Below are 24,229 nucleotides of genomic sequence, written 5' to 3'. Positions count from 1 at the left end.
ATGTGGCCTCATTTAGCAAATACATACACAGAGACACACACACATGTACACAGAAAAAAAAAACAGGGAGGATATACTGTAAAAATTAACAGTGATGATATCTGGTTGATAGGCATTCAATGTTTTAATTTTTTAAAGGTATGTTTGTCTTTATTATCTAACTTGTTACCATATATACTCTTTGTAATAATAAAAGGCTATGAAATTCTCTCTGGGAATTTACTCATGAGCTCTTTCAACATCTGACCCATGAACAACAGAATCAGAATGGAAGGTTTCCCTCCTTTCTTTCTTGGAAACACAGGGGCTGTGTGGATAAGTAACGTGCTTAATTAAGGCTAGGGAGTCACAAAACCGGGAACCTTCCCCAAATCACCCTGTAGGCTCAGACTTCATGTGCACACCTTGTGTTTTTAATTTTTCAGCTCACTCTGGGAGATGCATGGATATCTGAGGGTCAAGACATAGCAAATTCATTCCTCGGATCATAACAATGCCCCCAAGTTAAAATGGATTTTAACATCTCATATGCTATTGCTGACAAATAGCTGATTGAAACCTTAAGGCTTCCTCTGTCAGAGAAAATAACACTAGTTCTGAATGGTGTGTGAGACTTAGCAAGAGGCCCCTCTCGCCTCGCAATATGAGACACACATGTGCATCCACACTGGCTCCTGCCCCTTTCATTTCAGATTCCAGGAAAGTTGGAGGTGTGCCTTTTTGAAACAGCTCTTCCCCAGGTATTCCCAAAGACACAAAGAAAAAGGTGTATTTATAAATCTTTGCAATCAATGAGATTTCCACATGGAGTAGGTATGGGGACAGGAAAAAAAAAATCTCAAAATTAATCCAAAACCTTTCATTTGTTTCTCTAGGTATTTGCACAAGCAATTAAATAATTTGTCAGTGGCTGAACTTAACAACTGGCTCACCAAGTCCCTGAAAATTTTATAACTTACTCTCTCAAATTGGTACAATACATAACTGGATCTATCCCAGTCAATCAAAAGGCAGCTATATCTCCAGTGTGAACCTGGACAAACTATTTGATCTCTCTTGCCTGTTTCCTCATCTGTAAAATTTCATAGGAGTTTTAGGAGGATTAAATGAGTTATATGTATTAGTGCTATCATATAATAGAATTCTAGAAGCTATTTTTTGCTATTAATTTTTATGAGCAAGGCAAAGGTATTTTACTTAGGATTTGGAAGACTAAGGACAGATTGGCTGTCTTAAAGTCTGTCAAACTCTGTAATGATGACCAAGATAGAACTAGTTTCAGAGGAAGCAGATAAAATATGTGATTAATTTGAATATTACTTGATCATGTCCAACACTTTCTGTACTAAATATCATGAATGTGATTTCTACTGGTAGCTGGATCACCTACAAATCTGAGTAATTCACAAACCAATTGAAATAAAATATGAACTTTACTATGCAAAAATACCTGTTAACAATATTAAATTGTTTTATGAAAAATGAAGTGATGGCTAAAAAACAAGTTATAGTTCAGTTTCCTTCCCTTTAGGATATTAATCAGATAAGAACTAGAAACAAGGTATCTGCACATGAACATGAAGAAGCTCTAGATGTCGAGTCCACCACATAACACCTATGTGATCTTACACAAGTTACTCAACTTTCCTGAGCCTGAGTTTCCTCACCTATAAAATGAAGATCATAATAGCCCCTCCCTCACAGGACTGTTATGAAAATTAAATAAGATATTGGATGTTTCATGCTTAGCACAATGCCTGACACAGAGCATATACTCAATAAATAGTCATTTTTTTTCTTATTCCTTGTGTATCTTCTCATTGAGATAGTTAGATGCATCATTTAAGCAATTGTTTTGATAACTACTTATGTACATGGGAGAAAGAAGGAGGGAAAGGACAAAAGGTATTCTTCTTTAGCAAAGTGGGACTAATATCGTTTTTTCCTCCTTTCCCTCCATTCTAATGTTAATCTACAAATATTTTAAGGTGCTCCTTAAAAAGAGAATATTCCTGCTTTAGGGAACAGGCAATGAAGGAACTAATGCCTGGCACCTTTCTTGACCTTCGCATGATGGAGAAATTAAGCGAGCATTCTACTGGACTGTGTTTGATATCCTGTGGCAAATGAGTGAAATTCTTAGCCATTTCTGATCTGTCTTCATGAGTTCTAAGAATCAGCAAGCCTCCAAGATCTGCTGGCCAACTGTAACACACCTAGTTCAAGGAAGGTGCTACTTGATAAAACTTTGAATAAAGATCAGCAGAAAGAAACCAACCAAGTATAATTGATGAGTAAAAAAATAACAGTTTGGAGTTTGATAAGAGCTGGAAGTAATTCCATCCAAACCAAATTTCACACTGCAGTTTGGTCAGGGCAAGTGAGCATTACATCTGGGGTAAAATAGACCAGTAGTTTAAAAAACTGAGCTCTCTAGAACCCTAGGGCTCCTCAGTGGTCATTTCATCATTCTACAACCAAGGTTTATGGCTCTCTCTTTTACATACTACACAAGCTTCCCTTTGGAAAAAAAGTTTGAAACCCACTTAAATAGCAAAGAACAAAGCCAAACCTAAACAACCTTTTCCTTAAATGACTTAGAGAATGCTGGGACCACCACTTATAGGTTTTAAATTGCAGCATAGGTCAAACAGGATCTGCTCTACCCCTCCATATGTCCTTCCATTCTCAAGAAGAATCTATGTATTGTGTCTTTCCATTCTCTTGGAGCTGGAATGCCACCCAAGGGTAATTAAAACCTACTTCCCTCTTAACATGCCAGCTAGAAGAAAAACGTTGAGGATAGTAAAATTTCTTTGCCGAATAAGTGAATGATGGTTGAACTGAAAAATCTGAATCAAGTCTTACATCAGTGGTCTTAATTAATAGTCAAATTTCAACCAACCCATCACCTTTACCCTGAGACTTGAGTCTCAGTTTTGTCCTTTGGAGCCACACAAAATTATTCAATACTACATTTAATTTCCACTGGCTGTCTTCTATGAGCAAGACACTGAAGTTACAAGTGAACAAGACAGACTTGGCCCCTGTATTCATGGCGCTTAAAAATCCACCACAAAAAGACAGTCTTGTTCATAGAGGATGGTTTTATTCCATCAACTGCTGGATCACAAGCTGATAAAACCTTTACCATACACCTTTGACAGAATACTTTCAACATCTTCTACATGAGAATCCTTCAAATATTTGAGGACAGCTATGCTGCTCTTCCTGGCTCTTCTAGTTTGGATCAACAACCCCAGTTCTGTCAGCCATTCCTATAAACTCGGTTTGGAGTCCCTCACACCATGCCAGTGGCCTCTTTGCATATACACTCCCATTGCCTAACTCTCGATGTGTAGAGACCAGAACTGAGCTATTTTCTGACCCCAGTGGAACAGAAAAATCACCCTTATGCTGTATGCTCTATTTCTATTAGCACAAGCTAAGCATTTTAACATTCCAGACTCACTGAGTTTGCAATCAACTAAAGATCTTGAGTCTACTTATGCTTCCATCCTGACAGTCTCGTCATACATTGGTGCAGTTAATTTGTATCTGAATGCGGAATTTTATACTTGTCTATTGATTGGTGCTAGTTATGGCCTATTAAGGTAATTTTGTATACAGATTGTGCCCTCTTTCAAGTTTCTTATTCTTTCCAGTATCATGTTTTCCACACATAGGAAAGCATGTCAGCAAGGCTTTCATCAGCCATATGTCATTAGCTGGTGTCTGGTGTCCTCTTATATGCCCATAACATTCTGTGTCTAACTATATTATATTATTGCCTTATTGCTATTATATTTTTACATGTCTCTTTCCTCACTCAACTGTGAGTTCTCTAAAGACAATGGCTTAACTCACTTTTATGTCCAATATACAGCCCAGTCCCTGGCATGTGCAATGTGCTTTACAGAATAACAGCATATTTGGAAGAATGAATGACTGAATGAATAAATGAGCCATTTTACCATTTACATTACATTGGAATAAATGAGCGTGTCATTCTAGAAGTGGACTCCACAGCCAAGCTGAAACCTAGTTTCTAAATTCCTGAATCCAGATGACTGAAGACCTACTTCTCTTGCAGCCTCCCTCTTCTTGACCTCCAAAGGGAATTACTGTGTTTGGGGATACTTGAGGACTGAAAAGAAAATTTGCCTTGGGCAAGAGGAAACAGAGAACGCCCGCTGAAAGCATTTTCCTATCAGTCAAATGATTCCTCTGAGTCTCTGCAGCCATATCCTTCATCTTTGTCATCATATCCCTATTGCCTAGCACAGTGCCTCATACATAGTATGTGCTCAGTAAGCATGTTGAATATATGAGTGTGTCATTCCAGGATGTGGGAAGGTGCCTATGGCCATTGGGACTTAAAAGTGGCATCAATGTCTCCCCAGGTAAGTGGGAGATGACAGGATATTTACAGCAAGAATATAATCCAGAGTAGTTCACCAGAGATAACATGACCGGAAGGACCCAGCTCCCAAATTCCACTTCGAAATTGCCCCTTCCCAGCCGTTCTTGGCTGATTTTAATAAGGGGGACTACAGCAGCTATCAATGTGTAGGGGAAATTTACCTACTACCTCCTATTGTTGCACAGAACAGTTCTCACTTGAGGAGATGGCCAAGGTCACAAAAAAAAAAAAAAGAGGCAGGTTTGAAGCCAGAGAAAGGGACTCAGGAATGGTGTGACTTCTAAACTGCGACTTGACTGTAATTAGCATGAGAAACCTAACTGAAAATGGGTCTTCCTTTTTATATACATCAGAGGCTACTGGGGTTTTGTTCCCATTCTCTGACTCAATTTCTTATTGAAAAAGTTACTTTCAAGAACTTCTAACCTTGCGGGCATAAACGGAGAGGAAAATCTTTCTCCTCTCCTTTAGCGTTGTAGAGCGCGGCTGGGTGCGTCCCCGCGCGGAGGTGAGAGTGACTGCAGACAGGTTGGTTCTTCCAGAAGACTTGCCTCCACTGCAAACTGAAGCGTGCCTTAGGGGCCACAACTCCCGACAGTCCCGTCCTGCCACTTCTTCCTGCCGAAGCCTTGGGGGCCTGACTCTTGCAGATGTGAGGAGGATCCGGGATCCCCGAAAGGAGAAAGTTCCCTTGGCACCTACACTCGGCGGTCGCGTCCCAGGGAGGCTCTTCCCCAGCTCAGGGTCTGGGGTTCGCGTGTGGAGGTGTGTAGCTAATCCCAGGGAGCTGGGACCTTCCTTCCGGCAACTGGGGAGAACACCGACCTTCAGTTTAGGTCATTGTTATCACAGGCATTTCTGGAGGCTTTCGGGGTATTATTAGAAAAATGGTGCGGACTGAGGCCCTCGCGCTTCCCCAAGGAGCCGCTGCGCAGGCCCCCGGGGGAGCATCACTTTCCGCGAGGATTCCTCAGGAGATGGCGCCACAGCCCGTCTCTGCGCCGCGGCGACAGGCCTTTTCCGAGCCGAGTTCCGGCTACGCAAACACCAGGTGGAGTGAGCGGGCACCCGCCGCGGCAGCAGCCGGAGCCCCTGCAGCTCTGCCTCTCTGGTGCTCAGAGCTGCTGCGCTTGGTGCGCGGCGATCCCGGCGCTTGCGCGCCGGCGCTCGAGACATCACCTCCCTGCTGCCGCGCAAGCACGCAGTGCCCCGCGCCTGCGCGCGCTCCTCCCGGGGGTTCCCGCCGCGGTGCACCGGTCGTCTTTTGGTGGGCTGTGGCAGCTCTTGGTGCTTCAGTGGGAGCTCCCGGGACACGGACTCGGCTGGTGACCGGTAGGAGATGAGGGGTGACCTGCGCAGGAGGAAAGTCAACTCCCCGACGGAATCTCCTCCGCGGTGGAGACCCCCAGGCCCGCTCCTGGTTGTCACCAAACATCTTTAAAGGACCTTCAGGCCCAAGCGGTTCGCAGGCCCTGGAGGGTCTGCTGCGTTTCCCGCTTGCTGCGGACTCGGCTGCCCCGGCCGCGCTTTGTAAGCCAAGCTGAGTCCGGGGAGCGTTACCCAGGGGTCCAGTAAAGGCTCAGACCATTTTCGCTCGCGCAGATCGGTTTCAAGGACCGGAGCCGGATCCCGGGTGCTGAAGGCCTCACCCCGTGGGGTTGACTCTGAGTCGGCGCATTGAACTGGAAGGTCTTGCACAGCCGAGGGTGCGGTTCTCAGGGCTGGGTGCGAACGGGTTCAGCGTGCTGGGAGAATTTCCGGAGATCAGGGAACGGACGAGATTCACCGGTCACTTTCCCAGAGCAACCTTGCAAATTAAGAATGGCTGAGGGAGAGGGGAGGATCTGCACGTGCTGGGTCAAAAAGTCGGGAACCGGGAGCCTGCCAAACTCCAGGTCAGGTTATCTCACTGAAGTGGTGGATGGGACTGGAGCACGCAGCCAACTTTGCAATGTTCTCTCTACCATCCCCGTGCCTCTTCCCTGTCACAACCCTCGCCTGAAGCGTTTCGTTTTTGCACAATCTTTTGTTCCAGGTCTTTTTCTCCAAATCGAAGGGCACTAAAAGTCTGGGCTTCGTCTCCGCCTAGTACTAGGCAGTGGACCAGGAAACGCTGAGTGCACGCGGGCCTGAACCACAACCTGAGAGCTGACGCTGTGAATTGAACACTTGCAGTTCTAGGCCTGGCCCTGGGGAGCTTTTCTGGGAGTGGGAAAGCGTTAGAGGACAGTTCAAGAACTAAGAGGGCCTGAACCCTCCAAGATCTGACCAGCAAGCAAGAGTCCCTGTTGAGCCTTCCTTTCCTCCCTCCAAATGGGGAGTTCAGAAAAGGATAGGATACGGGGTTTCCTAAGTCCTTAAGATCCTCTGGTCTGCTCAAAATTTCTTGAGTTGGTTGTTGTTTTGTTCTTGAGACCATTATCTATCCCTAGGCATCTAATTATTTAATGACAGCCCTCTAGGGTATACAGATACATGTTATCTAGCATTCAAACACCCCTCAAAAGATTGTCATTTATTTTATTAAAAGAATGCATATAAAATCTAATTTTAGAAGTCTTAAGACTAGATATGCTTGCAAATTTGTGTCAGATGATTTAATTGCAACTTAAAAATTTTCATACAGTCCCTAGATTGCCATCCTGGTGGAAGAGAACAGACCTGAAGGCTTTTCAACCTTCAATAAAAAGAGGAGGACTTTATGGCTGGGGTGCAAAGGGGCTGGTGAGCTGAGCCAGTGGGACAGCAGGCCTTTACTATGTGCAAAAGCATTCAGACATACGGTGACCCTTTTGCAATAAAACTTTATTGATGATCGTTTGAAAGTTATGGCAACTCCAAGGTTATAAAACTTGTCATAAAATACCAAGCAGTCATTAGTTTACCTGACCTCATTTCAATATAAACTTCCACAAAACATTTTATTTTATTCCTTCCCCATAAGTGGGGAAAAGAAAGAAGTTTGAGGAGGTTAAACATGGCAACAAATTATTGAGGACCCAAGATTTGCAGTTTGACACTCTGACCTTCATCCCTGAAAATAAAACAGTGAAATTCACATTCTTTTCTACAAATATGTTAATAGAAAAGATAATAATAGCTCTGTTTCGTTCCAACCATCCACTTTCCACACATAACCTGGGTTCAAACTTGGATAGAGAATTGTTCTTCTTTAGAAGATCTGTTGTTTAAGAGTTATTATATATTTGCTCCCTGAGCTATGCAAAAGAAGTCTGAGAAGCAGAGGGCCACACATTATTTGTCATGTGACCAAAGAGCAAATGTTCAAAATATACAATTGGTATTTAGAACTATTGAGAGGTCAGATGAATAATGAGCACCCCACCCCCCAAATCATGAGCTTTAAAAAAAGGTAGCTGCCCTCCTTAAGATTTGCAAGTAGAATTATACTGCAGAAAGGAATTCAATTTATGTCCCAAGAAAGCTCTAAGAGATAAGCTAACCCATGCTCCATAGAAATGATGGTTTCAGATATAATTGCAAGTGTGGACTTCAACTGCATATCCAAGAAAGAACCTACCCAGGACACTGATAATTCAGGTAGCTTTCATCTCCCCAAACCCCACTTTTGTTTGGCTGAAGCACATGTTCCCCTAATGCTGTATAACTAAGGTCAATCTACCTGCTTTTAAGGGCAAAAGGAATTGTGAGCAATTACAGATGGCAAACATTGACCTTATGTTAGCTGTGTGCTAATTTCTCCAAAACATGTAAAGGTCTGGATGTACTTTTCATGGATTGTTTAAAATATAATCTTCAAGATAGATCCAGGCATATATGCATTTATGGTGGTTTGGGAATCTAATATGAAGAAAGTTAAATGCTTTGTGACTTCACTAGAACTCATCTTGGTAATGTTATGCTTAGTTTCCTGGCATGCCTTAAAATATGTAAAAGATTTTATGGAATTTTAACTAGAAAAGAACATTTCAAAAATCAACCTCGTGTGAAATGTTGCTTTCCTCTGGGGAATGTATAGGTGTGTGTGTGTGTGTGTGTGTGTATTTTAAAGAAAATGGTAGGTGGTGTGGAGATGGAGCTAAGGGAAAAGACAATTATAGAATAGGTACTAATTAAAGAGCTAACTCTCCTGGTATCCAAAGCATCCCATAGTTGGTGGGTATAGGTTGTAGTAATTTGAGTTACCATTTCATACTGCTAGTTTCTTAGGCACAAGTTATGCCATGCATCAAAAGAAAGATTGTATTTTTTCCAAGTTAGCACTGGCTTCAAGAAAAGTAAGGAGGAGAAAGAGACTTGGACTTACAATGTAGTCCATAGACGAACATACTATCTTTATGAGACTTAAAAAGCAAATAAAGGATCTAAATTCAGCCCTTTGAGCCTGGTACAATTCTGAAAAACCCACACAGTGGGTTCACTTCAGAGATAAGTTGGTAAATTGTTCTTATAATTGAGTTCATTAAATTTTTTATTGAGAGAAACACATAAATTTATGGGTAATATGTATAGTAGCAACAAAAACTTAATTTATAAAGTTTATATCACTCTGCTATTAATCTCAGCATTCATTTTGCTTTTTCCTATTACCTGGAAGTGGGTGATATAAAGACGAGTGTACTCCTTTAAAAATAAAATCAGCCCATTTTTCTCTTCCTCCTTCTTTTCACTCTCTTCACATAGATTGTGAATGATTTCTATTCAGCTGTATTTAAGCATTATTTTTACCAGGAAGCTTTGGTTGTCAGAGAAGCATCCATTTGGAGTCATCTTCTGAGCACTCCCTATACCATATTCTGGGGGAGGCAGGGTAGTTACCCATGTGGATTTTTAAAAAAATGGTTTTAGTGTCCAAAAATTGAAAAGACAGCACATCAGGCACACACTTTCCTTTTTTATATTTCTGCTCTGTTTAGAAACATGCAGGTCATTAGAAAATGTTCTAAAGGTCATTAGAACATTTTCTAATGTGATCCTTCAAATTTCATCAACACTTGCTTTCCACATTATTCCCTTTATTAAGGCTTAACTACATCATGAGAAGTATTTCACTGGGTTGGGGGGGGGGGAAGGACAGGGGTTACAAATATGTTTGAGGATATTTTTGTGGCAGTGGAGTTATAGAATTGTGAAATCTCAAATTAAACCTTGAGTTCTGGTGACATTTACAGACTGCATGGGATTTGCTCTCATCATGTCTATTGATTCAAGAAAACTTTCCCTTAAGAGAAAAAAAAGCAGTTTTAATGTAACCTTGTCCAAGTGTATGGTATTAATTCCTTCTATAGAACTCAATGTGTATTTTATCCCTAGGGTATATTTTCCTCAATGAGACTAATTTTCTCTAATAGGAGTAATAATACCTCTTAAGTACCTAATACCTTCATCTCCCCCAAAATACCCTCCTGTGCCTTACCAGTTCCATGATGAAATGCAGAGAGATTGGGCACGTGTGGCTATGAGCTATGGGTCATTTTACACATAACCTCACAAGGTTAACCCTCTGTTTTCTGTTTGCCTTTTTCTTCCCCCCCTTGACACAGGGAAATCTTGAGAAACAGAAAGTCTTAAGGTGATTTTATTTAGTAGCTAGAATATTACAAACAAGTTTGACTCCAAAGGAAAACTCATGCATACTTTTTGGCTACCCTTAAATTAAAAGGGGAAGTTGGGAGAAAGAGACTTTTCCTCTATGTCCTAGCATATAGATAACTTAGCAGTGTCTGAAATGCCAGCACAGAACTTAAATAGCATGTCTTTCTATTGTATATTCTTCTCTTGGGAAAACTAAGGATATATATGTGTGTGTGTGTGAGTTTAGTTCTAAAATAAAAATTGGGGAAGTGATGAAGAAAAAACACCCACTCACATCAATTACCACTTAAGGGCTTCATTTTATGTCAGAGTTGGAGCACTGTATAGAGCTAGTTTTGAATGATAAAATTCTCTGGATTTAGTATCTGGAAGACCTGGGAAATAAGTAAACTTTTGCAGCATGTCTGTATCTTGTTTTGAGTTGCCTTTTTGTTACCTCCGAATTCATTTAATTTCTTAAAGCTTTCAACTGTTCACGGATACGTGCAGTGAAGTATTTTCACCTAGTAAGTTAACCACCGAAATCTGCTAGCCTAAACATTCAAACTGCAAATGGAAAATCTGCCCAGTCAAGGGTGCCCTACAGCGACCCTTTTCTAAGCACAGTGGCGGCAGCGCCAGGTTGCTGGAACGGCCTTGCTGCGGAGGCCTGTAAATGTACCATGCATTATAGAGCTCGCGCGCACATGAGGCCACGTGGTTAAACCTGACTAAAAGAATTTTAACTTTTCCATTTCCTGACTTTCAGGGGTTTAACGTTTTAGCCTTAAACTGGCATTACTGAAGGTTTTTACATTGAGTAATGGGATCATTATTTCTGCCCCCACCGAACGGCGGAAGAATGGAACCATGTGGCTGGGCCGAATCAATCCCAAAGGAATTGAGTAGGAATCGCTCAGGCAATAACAACCACTAAGGGAATTTGTGTTGTCAGCTCGCCAGAACATCAGATCCACACACGTCTGGCCCTGCAGGAAGGTGCTGTGGGGACTTTTAAAAGTCTCCTGTGGCTATTACCTTGGATTTCTATTCTTATAAGAAGTGGCTCACCGGTCTGCCACTGTTTGGGGCTGGCGTCTTAATCCTGCAGGAAGCAGAACCAGTCTTCTTCCCCCAATCTTCTGTCTACCCTGGGAGTCTCAAGAACAGCAGCTGTACTGATGAAGCCACATCATACATAGGGCACTGGCCCAGCATTTCTGGCGCAAATACGAGATTGTTGCAATCTTCCCTTTCTCCACTGCAGCCATTAAACCCACGGGCTGGAGACAGCGCAGCAGCAGAACCCAAAAGTGTAACACTTTATTATGTAGGAACTGCAATAACACAGAAGTGTAAGAATTGGGATAAAACACAAAGGGTTGACATTGTTTGAAACCCTTCTTAGTTTTCTTAAATTCTCCTCCTAAGAAATATATTTCTCTTAGTAGCCCATTCTTACAAATTATAATTATTTTTATTAAATGTACTACCAAAGTAAATCTGTGTAATTCAGATACACAGGTAAAACTTACCTGTACACATTTTAAAAACAGTGGTTAACTTTTAAATGCACGAATTCTTTCATAGTATAGACAACCCTTTAAAAGATGACGTTTAGCCTCTGCAAAAAGTTCATGCCTGAACTGAACGAAACCAATAGCGCTTGTTGGGGTTTTTCTGAAGAATTTGGATTAATTCACATTAACTTTAAAATGTGTCATTTGAATGTAAAAACGTAAATCATATAAAGGCAGCCTTTTCTCTACACTCTCCCTCCTCTCGTCAGAAAATAAAAACAAAAAAGGTTGTACCTGGTGCCGAAATTCGTTTACTCTGCAGGGATGTGCCACGCTTTACCCCTCTTGGCTTAGAAAAGAGTTTAGATGCTACTGAGCGACTGCGTACATTTCATATTTACATTTCTCCTTCTTAGTCTCTGTGTACTCACTGAAAACCATTTTGTTGGGTCCCTCATCAATTTTCTCAGAACTGCCCCCTAGCAGTGTCCGCGCAGAAATAGTCATACTCCGTGCTCCCACCGGTTGGGACACAACAGGTTGTCTCGCAGAATGCCGCCGTGCGGGAGGTGGGAGCCCAGCTCTTTCGCTGGTCGCAGTGCGGCTAGTGATTTTAGACAGGCGGGACCCCGCGCTGGCCGCGAGAGGCAGAAGGGGTGCGCCACGGGGCCGACAGCCTGCCGGCAGAGTGGCTTATCTGAACCTGCCCAGCCGCCGAGACCGCCGAACCCAGCCGGAAAGAACACCTGCGGCGCAGGACCCCTGCGCCCGGCGCGGGAGGCGCAGGAATTCCCCGCCCTTGCCGCAAGGGTGCGGACAGGCTCCTCCTGACCTGCGGAGCTGTTTGAGTCCAGCCAGCACGTGGGTGGCGAGACCCTAGCCCAGAACTCAGTTTCTGTTGAAAACGCCGGCTTGGGCTTTCGCAGTCCGGATCTTCAAGAGAGCCGGATCCGGGACACCCCCCCCCCCCCCCAACTCCCATAGGGGAGACAATGACATCGAATTCTGCTCCAACAGCACCTAGAGCGGGTTTTCCCAAACCAGTATATTTGACCCTGCCTCCAGTAACGTCGTGGCTTTATCATCTCCTGGCTACCACCTCCCCCAGGGTTTGCCTTTTATCACTATGGTTTTTAAAAATTAAATCATTTATTTCTCCGCTGTAGTAAGGGTAACCAAAGGAGTCAAGACGGACTCCGAGATGCATCCAAAAGAAAGAAAATGGCAACTGTAACCCCAACTCTGGGCACGACCTGCACCGTGGAGCCACTTGGGCCCAGCTAGCTGTGTTAATTGCGGGTTTTTAATGTAATTGCACCTCGACTCCACCGAGTTTGTTCCTACTGTAGTGGTCTTAAAAAAAAAAAAAAAAAAAAAAAAAAAAAAAAAAAAAAACACTTTTCAAGATGATTCCAGAAAGACAAATCATGGATTTCTTCGAGGGCCGAGTGCTATGCTGAGAGAGCCAGATGGGCATGTCCTGGCAGTCGGGGAAGAAATCGCAGTAAAGAGCAGCGCATTCCGGCTTCTTGCCCGACGTCACTGCGTCCCTCTCCCTGCCGCTCGCTCGCAGCTCTCCCGGGGAACGCTGCAGACAAGCCACAGTCACTGGGGTCCTCATTTCTATGCACTAGGGTAGCCTGAGCCAGAGAGGGCCCAGGGCGGAGGGCATGCAGCCAGAGCCTGGTCTCCATCTCCCGCCCTCGCCGGGTCAGGCCCGACTCCGCGGCGTCCTGCCTATGCGGGTCGCGAGGGCCTAGGGTGCAAAGCACGTCTTCGTGCAGCCTGAGGCAAGTTTCTCTAAGGTGAGGAGGGGGTGGGGTGCACTTTCCATGCAGATACCTGTGGGATGAGGTCTTGTTTGGGGGTCTTGGCGCAAGCTTTTCCTTTAGCGCGGGGAAATGAGGAGAGCAATGGCATGGGGACCATAGTGAGGGCCACATCCCACAGCTGTACGCTTAATTCATCGCGTGATCTAACTTAGTCGGAATGTCTGGTATGCGCAATTAATCTACGTCTCTCTTTTCTCTGCTGTAAAATGGGAACGAAGATAGTACCTCCTTTGCAAGGTAATTCTGAGGATTGGAGTAGATAATTTATGAGAGTGCTTGGCGCGTAGTGGCCGTAAGCAAGTGGTAGGTTGAGTTGGAGACGGGCGGGCCCGTCCGACCCATCTCCGGTGCAGAGCCTCTTTAACATCTCCGACTTTCCCACCCTAAGCCGGGACAGCTCACAGCCGGTGGCCCTGAGCAGCCAGCCCCTGGCGGCCGCGAGGGAGCCAACCTAGTGAGATGTGGAAGAGGTTAGGCTTCTGATGAATCCTGAAAAGGCAACTCCTGTTGCATTGAAGACTGACGGAGCAGGCAGGGGAATTCGGAGCCCAGTGGGGAGTTGAGGGTGGAGGGGAGAGCTGGAAGATAATAAATGATTTCAGGCCATCGAAGTTCCGTGGGTTTTTAAAGGCCTTACCTAACTTTGCCAAAATTACTGTGCGAGAGCGATAAAAGCCGACGCCTGTAGGTGGCGCTGTGACGAGGCATCGCGGCAGTGAAACAGATGTCCAGGTACTCGGCGACCTCGGAAACTCCGTGACTCAGACCCTGACCCTCTGCTCCCAGGCTCTTTCCGGGGGGTGTGACGGAGGGTGAGAAGGCGGGCGCGAGAAGAATGTAGCACAATTCTCTCTCGGTGCCAGTGCGGGGCTGGCAGGCGGTAGGGTGAGCACCGGGAAGGTGTCAGACTGGACATCCCGTGTCTCAACCGCGCGGCACTAGACGGCCCCGACGCCCCGTGTACCGCCAGGGCGCGGGGATCCGCGCGGGCGCGCAGGACGGGAGGCGACTAGCATGGGCAAGGCGCCACCCGCGCGAGCCGCGGGAACCGCGCAGTGAATGAGCAAGGGTCTCTGTGTCACTGAAAATGGGAGAAAGGCGTGTGCCAAGCGTGATGGCTCCGGCCTGCGAGTTGACTCCGGCGTCTCGGACGCTGTGCACATGGTCTGGGTGGACTTTCCCCTCGGTCAGCAGCGTCCGGCCCAGCCGGTGCTCCGGGCCTCACGTGCAGCGGTCTGGCCCTGGACAGAGGAGAGCGGGCCGGGCCTCCCAGCCTACAGGCAATCGGGACCTCGCCGTAAAGCTGCACTCCACGTAGCCTGGACTCCTGGGGGGGCCCGGAAGGGCTTCGCATTGGCTCGAGTCGGGAAACCAGGGGTCGGAGGCGCGGCCTAGTTTGCTTGTCTGTTCGGGACAGGCGTTAGGCCCAACCCGGCTTCAGAAGGAAGCAGCCCCGCGGCTCTTGCACGGACGCCTGGAGTACGGAGGACGGGGTCCCAAACAGCTGCTGTTTAAGAATCCAAAGCAAACCCGTCAACCCTGCTTTTCCCATACGCAGCTGCAATTTCCCTGTGTGACCGCGGACCGTATCCTCCTCTCCTCGCCGAGCCGCACGTCTTCTACAGATGCTGAGACCCTGGCAAGGCCGAGTCTCCCTCCCTCTGTTGGAGGCTCGCCCCGGCCTCCCCGCAGGGCCCCTCCCCGCCGCTGCCCCTCTCCAGGCTCGGATCCTCGCTCGCGCTTTCTTGTCCCGCAGCCACAAGTTTTACCCGCTTAAACACAAATGTGTTCTTTCATTTGCGGATTTAATAAACAAACGTAACCATATCACATGGGGCTCTGCGCCGTTCTTCTGAAAGCAATTCCGCTGTTGAAAACTGAAAAATGGGTGTAATTTGCGTTCAGAAAGTGATGTTTGGGTCACGGCAATTTCCCGGCCGTTATTTATTTTTACTTTGAAGTCTTTAGGAAAGATTTGCTTATAGACTCGGAAACTTTCCAACGTGAGGGTACTAACAATCCTGCTCGGCTTCAGCGCGGGGGTGGGGTGGACGCGGGGGTGGAGAACAATTACTGAGTGACGCTAATGTGGGGAAACTGAAAAGAAATGTCGATTGTTTTTATTGTAACAGAAGGAGTGAGCAAACAGAAAAATCAACCCCGGGTGATCGGAAACAGGCAGGCGCAGAATTAAAAGCGGGTTTCATGAGGCAACAGGCCCCTCCCCTGCCCTCGGAAGGAGAAAGCGGGCGAGGAGCGTTCGCAAGCCCCGGGGCCGATCCCACGGCCCGCAGCGCTCAGCGGCCAGCGGACCCTCCACGCGTCGGGAGGGATTTCGGCGCCCGGGTCGACTCCGCGGACTGGCGCCCTCACTACCTCGCGGAGCAAAGAAAGGCTCTGGAACCGCGACGCTCCGTCGCACCGGAAGGCGGAGAGGTCGCCTGGAGGCTGTGACGACTCTCGGAGCATCTTCCGGCAGCGCCCGGTTCCTCTCCCGCGCCCCGGCCGTCTCCCCTTTGCCAGGCGCTTCCCGCCGCCTTCTCAGCCCGGCTCGGCAGTCGCCGGAGAGGGTCAGTCCCGCGAAGTCCAGGCCCGCAGGTCAGTGAGCGGACACTCTCCGCGGACCCGCCTGCGGTAGGGGTTTCCGCGGGCTGGACACCACCAGCCCACTCCCAGCGCCGCGGCGGCTCCGTTTAGCCACAGCCCCCGCCCGCGGCTCCCGCAGCAGATCCGCCCGGCGCACCGCCTCGGGCGGACCCTCCCTCGCCCTGGGCTAGCGCTTCTGGCTGCCGAGTGCGGCGGCAGTTCTGGGAGACCCCGAGGGCGAAGGAGCGGCCGCGGACCCTGCGAGGCTGGGGCGCGGCCCTGGGAGGCTGGAGGTTGGAGCTCGCGGCCCCGGCGTTCGCCGCGCTGTTCCGCGGCGTCTAGAGAAGCCTGTTTTCCTCTCAACACCGCGCGAAACCTGACACTCTCCCTCGAAGACACTTCCCCATTCGCGCTCTCCGGGAGGAACCAGCCCCAAGGTTTTGCCTCTACCGCATTCCCCGCTCGCACCGCTGGAAGAAGTCACTCTGCTCTGGAAATCCCTTATCCCTGAACTCGGACTCTGCTTCCCGATCCCCGGAACTCCCCGGGCTGTCCTGGGAGGAGGGCACCGTCACCTGGGACTGTTCATTCTGTCTTTGTCTGGGGGGTTGACTGCTCTCGGCAGGGGGGCACGTTGGAGGAATCAGCTCGTTAGTACTCTTCTCTGCCCACTCTGCTTGTCCTTCCTGCAAAGGGAGCAGCAGAACCCCCGGCGGCGCCTACGCGCGCCCCTTTCGCCCTGCGCGCGCTCAGCATCCTCACTCACCGCCCACCTGCAGACCTGGAGAAGCAGGTACCCGACGGAGTCAAGGTTGGAGAGCACGGGGAGAGCACCCGGCGTCCCGCCCAGCCCGCGGCGCCTTGGGAGTCTGCCAGGCGGCGCAAGGGCAGTCTCCGAAGGAGTTAGACTCTTCTTCCTTTTCCGCGCCTCCCCTTAGACAGCGCTAGGGCCAGTGGGGGGAGCCTCGGGTGACCGCCCGCAGGACTCGGACCGCTGACAGATTTATGGAGACTTTATAGCGTCAGGCCAGGCCCCTTAAGGGCAGAGCGGGAGTACACCCGCGGAGGCAGGCTGCGGGCTGGAGCTCCCCCAGCCGCGCGCCGCAACCGCCGGGCCTCGGCTTCCCCCGGGTGCGGTACAGCTCCGTCTCGGCCAGGACGGAGCCGGCAGTATCCCCAGCACCGCGTCGTTCACTCCTGCACACCCTCCGGCCCGGTCAGCTTCCAGCCTCCCACAGAGTAAATATTTACCCGGGGAACAGGTCGCCCCTAGGAGGAGGCGTCCCCAGCGCCGAGGGAAATGCTTTTGGCTTCTCCCCGTCGTAGTCAGCTACAGGCCTTACTAGGTGTGTTTTGGTTTTGTTCTTAAATCTCTCCTTTTAGTAGAAATTCTCCCGATCCCTGTGGGATCTCCCGGGTCCAGAGCGGGCATCGAGCAGGGGGGCGCTGACCCCAGCTGGCCCTTGCTGGGTCGCGCAGTCCTGCGTCTGTGAGCCCACCGATGAGATCTGCTGGCTCTCGGTGCTCCCCGCCCCCCCGCCCCCGCCCCCCTCGCTCGCCCTGCCTCCCTCCTCGGGGCAGTCGGTAGGCTAGTGGGTTCAAGCGTGCCGTGGACCACCTCGCCCCTGCACTGGTGTGCGCGCTCGGGAGGGTTCAGCGTCACTCCCTTCCGCTGGGATCCAGCTGACCCCGCCTGTCCCAAGCAGGGTCGGCGCCTTTTGCTTCCAGAGCCCGACCTCAGCGCGCCGCGGTCCTCAGTGACTCAAAGCACGGAAGATTCCGCGCGCGCTCTTGAGAATGTACCGAGCAGACAGCGCCGAGCACTCTCCCGCGAGAGAGGGCGTCAGGGTCGCCTGGGGAGCTGGGCATCTGCCTGTCCGGGAAGCTGCCCCACGCGCTCGGGGGGTGGGGTGGGGTCCGCGGAGTTGAGCAGGTGGAAACTGAGAGTTGAGAGCGGACTTGTGCGCGAGCGCGGGAGGTGTGTGGCAGTTGAGCGAGGGGGGGGGGGGGCGAATGAGAGGGAGTTGCGTGTTAGGTCATCTAGACCCCCAGTAGTGTATTGGGTCTTGCCAGCGAACAGTTTGTTTGTTTTTAAACTGGTATCGCAGCCCCACAGACCGCAAGGCGTTCACTGGACGCACGGAACCCGCGCAGAGTCCGTACGGAGATCAATACTACGTGTGTCTGGGTGTGTGTGTCAGTTGGATTCCTGATCAAGACCCCGAGCACGTTCGTTCCGTCACGCAAGCCTAAGGCAAAGTCCTAAGCTGCCCTTAGCGCAAAATCTCAGCTAATTTACACCCCAGCCCCAAGAAGCTGCTGCTTCTAAAATCTTGGATTCCCGAAGGCCCTTCGCGTTGTAAAGCGCCATGCAATGCCACACAACGGGGATTTGGGGATCAGACTAGGTCGAAATCGCTACCAAGTCAAAATTTGAGAAGAATTTAAACATTTAAAGCCGAAAAAGAACAAGTTCTAGTTATGAGACTTTTCACCAGATCCTGATTGTGAGGAATTAAAGGTGCTTGCACTCATCTTTCCTTTATCTCTCAAATCCTTCTTACCTCTGATTTCGAACTTGGAGCGCGTCTCACCATTGAAGCATGAGGATCGGGAGATCACTGTTAGTTTCAAGAAGCGTCGTTGATTGGTTTTTCCTGGGTTCCTGTCACCTAGTGGCCCGGGATCTGGGCCCAGTCAGCGTCCCTGTGTGTAAATACCTCTCCATACACATCCCTCAAATTGTGAATCCTGTGTGCACAATACTTGTGTGACTGTCAAGTAGCAATAACAGTATCCTTGACTCGAAATAGTACAACGTCCCCAATTCGTTTTTAAAATTGCTCCCCATCTTGTTTTTATTTTGATTCATATTCTTGAATGAAGATGTGAATGATTTTGATTTCCAAAAACCTTACTGCACACTTCTGATTAGATTTAGAGTGAACGAAAGTGAAAATGCAGAAGCAAGCAGAGAACAGCCTAATAGCCGAGTCAAAGACGCGGGAATTACATACATGTGCCGGCGTTCACCGTCTTTGGAACAAGGCACTTTCATATTTAAACAGAACCACTTTGCGGTAGCTCACTGGTGGGGAGAAGGTGGACAAACACCGGTGCCTAGGAGCTCCCTAGACACAGGCAATCGTTCGACCTTGGGCTGAGAGCGCGTTTTAGTCATGTGTGGCTAAGTTCTCCGCACATGGCATGGTCTCTGCCTCGAGCCTGCGTGGCGAGCGACAGGCCCACGTTCCTGTGTGAATCCACTGGGGAACACCGCGGGGAGCCAGCCGCCCAAGGGCCCCCACTTCGGGTTCGGCCTCCCTGCGTCTCTCCAACACCTCCTGGTGTGGCCTGGAGTGGGGCAGGGTCGGTAGGTGCCAGCGCTCCCCTCCTGGCAGCCCTTTCGAGGCTTGCATAATAATTATTCTAAGACCCCTTTCCTAAATGGAGGCGCCTGCCTCCCGTCTGGAGTGGATGGAACCCTCAAAGAGCTCTCCTCGGCCCCTTTTCCCTTTGAGTCACTCTTACTCGGACCAAACGCTTTCATTTGCTGATTCAGCATTTTTACCCTGTCTGATTTTGTTGTCTGTTTGCGCGGCCCCTGGGAAGAAGTCAAACACCCATTTCATTGTATTTAGTCACCCAGGTGCGGAGCTAGCCCGAGAGAGACAGCGGAAGGAGTTCCCCGAGCCGCGCTGCTACTCACCGAGCCGCACCAATCACCGCGCAGCTCGCCCTCCGGCCCGCCTCCCGAGGGCGTGTCCCCAGTGAGTGATAGACGGCGCCGCCCGGCCCCGCTCAGCCCAGCCCACGCTGCTGCTTAGATTGAAATGCAGAACTCAAGCCTCTTTCATCAGGGCACGGACTTCCTTTTACTCCTTCCTTTCGTACTCTCGCCGCCTCCTCCCCGGGAGAAGCAGAGGCACCGGCGGCCCGGGGCACCGACAGACCGGGCCACTGCGGCCGTGCGAGAAGTTTCCTTCTGGGATTGCGGAACTGGGGCCCTGTCGCTGTGCTGCTCGGAGCAATGGGTGAGCGGCGGCGGGGGACGCTGTCAGAGCCCGGGAGGGAGGGCGGGCGCGAGCGAGCGGGCGAGGGAGGGAGGGAGCGAGGGCGCGCACCGCTGAGCGCTCACCCTCGTCTTATTGACTTTGCTCGTGTTTCTACACGTTGTAGGAACTCGCTGAGGGTCAGCGGCGCACAGCAGTCGCGTCTGAACGCCGGCTGCTGGGTTGTTGTCCTTGCCATTTTCTGGTTCTAAGGGAAGGGCGCTGTGGCATCAGCGAGCCCCGCAGCCCCGGTGGCAGACCAAGTTTTGTTGCACACACGCGCATACATGCCAACAAAACAGAGAACCGCCGGCTTCCCCTAGACCCCGCCTAACTGCGCCAGTCCCCAGGCGAGGCGCTGGGGCTCGAGCGGGAGCAGCCCAAGGACTCGAGCTCCGAGCAGGCGGGAAGGAGCCGTCGCAGGCGTCAAGACCGATTTCCCCGACTACACCGAGCGCCTGGGGCGGCCCTGAGTTTACTTGTTTGTCGTGGCCGCTGGCCCGGCGGGAACGAGGGAGGGCACCCGACCCGGCTGCGGCCGCTTTGGGCCGTTCGGCGAGGTTCGAAGACCGTCCTGTTTGGGGGGAGGGGGGGCAGACCCTGTTCTTGACCCAGGAGGGGTTGGTTCGCCTTCTTCCCGGACGCGCGCGGAAGCCGGGTGGCAGACGGCTGTCCCAAGCGGCGGGTGCGCGTCCCCGCGCGCCGTGTGTTCGTTTTGCAGAGCCAGCCTTCGGGGAGGTGAACCAGCTGGGAGGAGTGTTCGTGAACGGGCGGCCACTGCCCAACGCCATCCGGCTTCGCATAGTGGAACTGGCCCAACTGGGCATCCGGCCGTGTGACATCAGCCGCCAGCTGCGGGTCTCGCACGGCTGCGTCAGTAAGATCTTGGCGCGCTACAACGAGACGGGCTCGATCTTGCCGGGGGCTATCGGAGGTAGCAAGCCTCGGGTCACAACCCCCACTGTGGTGAAACACATCCGGACCTACAAGCAGAGGGACCCCGGCATCTTCGCCTGGGAGATCCGGGACCGCCTGCTGGCGGACGGCGTGTGCGACAAGTACAACGTGCCTTCGGTGAGCTCCATCAGCCGCATCCTGCGCAACAAGATCGGCAACCTGGCTCAGCAGAGCCACTACGACTCGTACAAGCAGCACCAGCCAGCGCCGCAGCCCGCCCTGCCCTACAACCACATCTACTCTTACCCCAGCCCCATCACGGCGGCGGCCGCTAAGGTCCCCACGCCTCCCGGGGTACCCGCCATCCCGGGTTCAGTGGCCATGCCGCGCACCTGGCCCTCTTCGCACTCGGTCACCGACATTCTGGGCATCCGCTCCATCACCGACCAAGGTAGGGGCTCAGGGCCGGGGTGTGCAGATATATATGCAGCGCCCTCCCTAGTCCACCCCCAGCGGGGGTCCGGGTATCTGCGTCCTCTCGGCCGGTGTCGATCCCACCACCTGAGGTTTTTTCCTTTGGAAACGTAAGACATTCTCCCGGGGGGTGCCCTGATCTCATTAACTTGAAACTCCTGCCCCTCGTTTCCTTGCCACACACAGTCTCCTGCCTCATCTCAAACTACCAAACCCATAACATCCCCCCATCCCCAACACATGGTTCGCATTTTCCACCCGCCCCCACCCCCCGCGCCGCGGCAGCTCCAGCCGGGCTCGCTCACTTGGAGAGCGCAGCCGGGGCCGGACTTGGGGCGCAGCCCGGGAGGCCGGAGCAGGCGTGGGGGCCGCAGGCTTCAGACGCCGCTGCCCGCAGCTTGCTCGGGCATTAGATGCGCCGGCGAGGAGTCGGGCACGCTGTGGAAATTGCAGTGTTCGCCTTCTTGGGTTCTGGCAATCAGGCCAAATTTGCTGAGGCAGAAAGTTCAAATGTCACCTAATTGGTTTCATTCTTATGCTTCACTTCATTTTCCTCAGAAACGGAGGTCCAGAAGTTACTGCTTGTAGCTTGCATGCAGCTCATTGAATGACCAATTTTCTGCTTTACTTCCCTCTTCTCCCGCTCTCCCTCTCCCCCCCCCCCACGCCCCCACCCCCAGCGTTCTCTCTTTACCTGAACAGAGTAAAAGATATATCTCACAAGTGGTACCAGCCACTGAGGTGATGGAAATAAAATACGCGGCACTATCAGGCCATCCTTTCTGAAGTCTTTCCTGCGTCTCCCTGCTCCTGCCTCTTTCCTTAGAGGTTCCCCGTCTATGGGAATGCAGAGCAGACATCTAGTTGTCCCTGCACGTTTTCGGCGGTGCCCCACTGTTTCTTTGCTTTCTCACCCCTGACCTAACCGGGTCGCAAGAGTCTTTTCTGCGCGGTCAGGACGACTCCCTGAGCCCGGCTGGGCTTCCGCAGGAGACCAGGGTTTATTTTCTTTTACTGCGTTGTTAAAAAACGGCGTTAACGTCTTTCTTGGTAGGGAGAGAAGAATTCAAATAATGCAGAGATAGAGAATTTACCTTCTTAACTTCTCAGTCCAAAGTTTTAAAAGTTCAGAGTAAAATTAAATAGGAGAGGGGGAAAACGTCCTTTAATTATTTCCTGCCTTTCTCAGTTGCCACCACATTGGCATAATTATCTCTTTAAGTAATTAATGTAGGCCCTTGATTTCTCATCTTCTTGTTTCCAGATTGTGGATTTACAAGATTCTTCTAAGAGCCTAGTTTTTTTCTTATTTGGAGGTGGTTGGAGCTTTAGTTGGAGAGTGTTTGCCCTTGATTTATAGGATAAACTGACCTCACTGACATTTAAAGGAAGCCCCTGTTCATGGGAAAGTGTGAGATCAGCAGAAATGCGGGCTCGCAGGGGGATCTCAATTTCTTAAGATAACTTCAGACTTGTGCCACCGACTGCCCTTTGTCTGCGAAGGCAAAGAGAGACAGACAGTTCTGGGCCAAAACACGGTTTCCTGGTGCAAATAGGAATACAATCTAATTATTTGGAGAGGGGAGGTATAGTGGGGGGAAAAAGGCTGGCAGAGTTGTAAAGAAAACTTTTCTTCCCTAGGGATCCTACAATCAGGTCAAATGTCAGTTGGAAAAGTACTGGATTATGGAGAAGAGCACTTCTTCATTCTACCTCTTGTTGACTTGGAATGCCAGCTTTAAACAAGCTTGTTTCTGATAACTCTGAACATCACACCTTCTGCAAAATGATTGCCCCTTAGAAGCACTGTGTCAGATGGAAGTGTTTAAAATCAAGTTACAGTGGCTTTATCAAACATTGCTCTTCCACCTATATGTACCAAAGACAAAAATAGACAACCAGGAGTCTTTCAATATCTTCTTAAAATTACATTTGGTCTCATAAGGATGCCAGTGATCCAATATGTGCAACCTTAGGTGTCATGGCAATCGTTTTACATCATACAATTTTCTTTGCATCTCCACTAAGAACAGAAAGATAACTGAATGGCTTTACTCCTTTTCTTAACACTTAAGTCCATTTTCAGTTTCTCAATCTATTTCCCTTTCTTTATTTCTCATATTAAAAAAGCAAAAACCTCTCTATAACCCTGCCACTGACACCTGTAGCTTTTCCAGTGGCAATTGTTGGGTTTATTTTCTGAGTCATATGCACATAACCCTACATATTTAATGTGTAGAGATATAGCATCGGGGTAGTCGCATGCACACTCGGGGCAAATACCTAATCATATATATTTTGCATGTAGATCGTGGGTATCATTTAGTTATCTGTTTGCAAAGGGCTGTAGGTCTTTTGTTCTATCTATTGATACAGCTACCAGATTCCGACAAGACAGCGAACCTTTTTTCTGGATGTCTCTGTACACCAACACAGGCACCCGGAGGTCCGGACACTCCTCTTCCCAGTCCGTACCAGTCCCAGATCGTTGTCACCCCCTTATCAGCCCTGGGTTAGGATGGGGAAGGAGGAGAACAACGCATCCAGCCTTACCGGGCTCTTTTTCCGATTTGGGAAAATTGGGGAAAATTCTCAGGTTTTTTCCACTCGTTTCCCCGGGGGAGCGAGGAAGGGCAGAGGAAACCAAAGGCCAGTTGAGAAAGAAAAACTTATCTTCCCGCAGGCGTGATTGAAAGAGCTCGGCGAGGCCTACTCTGAGGTGTGTAAAAAACCACCCAGGCCCTGGGCTGGAAGCCAAGGCGGCGGCGGCTGGGCCCGCGCTAGCGGCGGAGGTGGAGGGCAAGGGCCGCCCGGAGGTCAGCGCCTTCGCGCTCTCTGGTCGTGGGTTCGGGTCCCACCTCGCGAGAAGCGCGCGCCGAGCCTCTAGCC

The 24,229-nt window shown here is 49.8% G+C and overlaps 1 protein-coding gene across 6 annotated transcripts in view; it reads left to right on the top strand.

The window, feature by feature from the left end:
• Positions 1-15,533: 15,533 nt before the first annotated feature.
• PAX9 (paired box 9) overlaps positions 15,534-24,229 on the top strand; it is a 28,270-nt gene continuing 19,574 nt past the window's right edge. For 2 of the 6 annotated variants that reach the window (XM_071213968.1, XM_071213969.1), the window contains exons 1-3: positions 15,537-15,929; positions 19,559-19,951; positions 20,691-21,317. In XM_071213968.1, the coding sequence (XP_071070069.1) occupies positions 19,948-19,951; positions 20,691-21,317 (631 nt within the window). In that variant the 5' untranslated portion in view covers positions 15,537-15,929; positions 19,559-19,947. Of the gene's footprint in view, positions 15,930-19,558; positions 19,952-20,690; positions 21,318-24,229 lie in introns of all 6 variants that reach the window. The other 4 variants (XM_071213970.1, XM_071213966.1, XM_023590947.3 and 1 more) reach the window with 3 other exon arrangements.

The sequence above is a fragment of the Dasypus novemcinctus genome, chromosome 3 (assembly GCF_030445035.2).
Source record: "Dasypus novemcinctus isolate mDasNov1 chromosome 3, mDasNov1.1.hap2, whole genome shotgun sequence".
In the NCBI taxonomy this organism is placed as follows: domain Eukaryota; kingdom Metazoa; phylum Chordata; class Mammalia; order Cingulata; family Dasypodidae; genus Dasypus; species Dasypus novemcinctus.
Note: the sequence above shows the minus strand (reverse complement) of the source record. Positions and strands in the feature narration are given on the sequence as shown.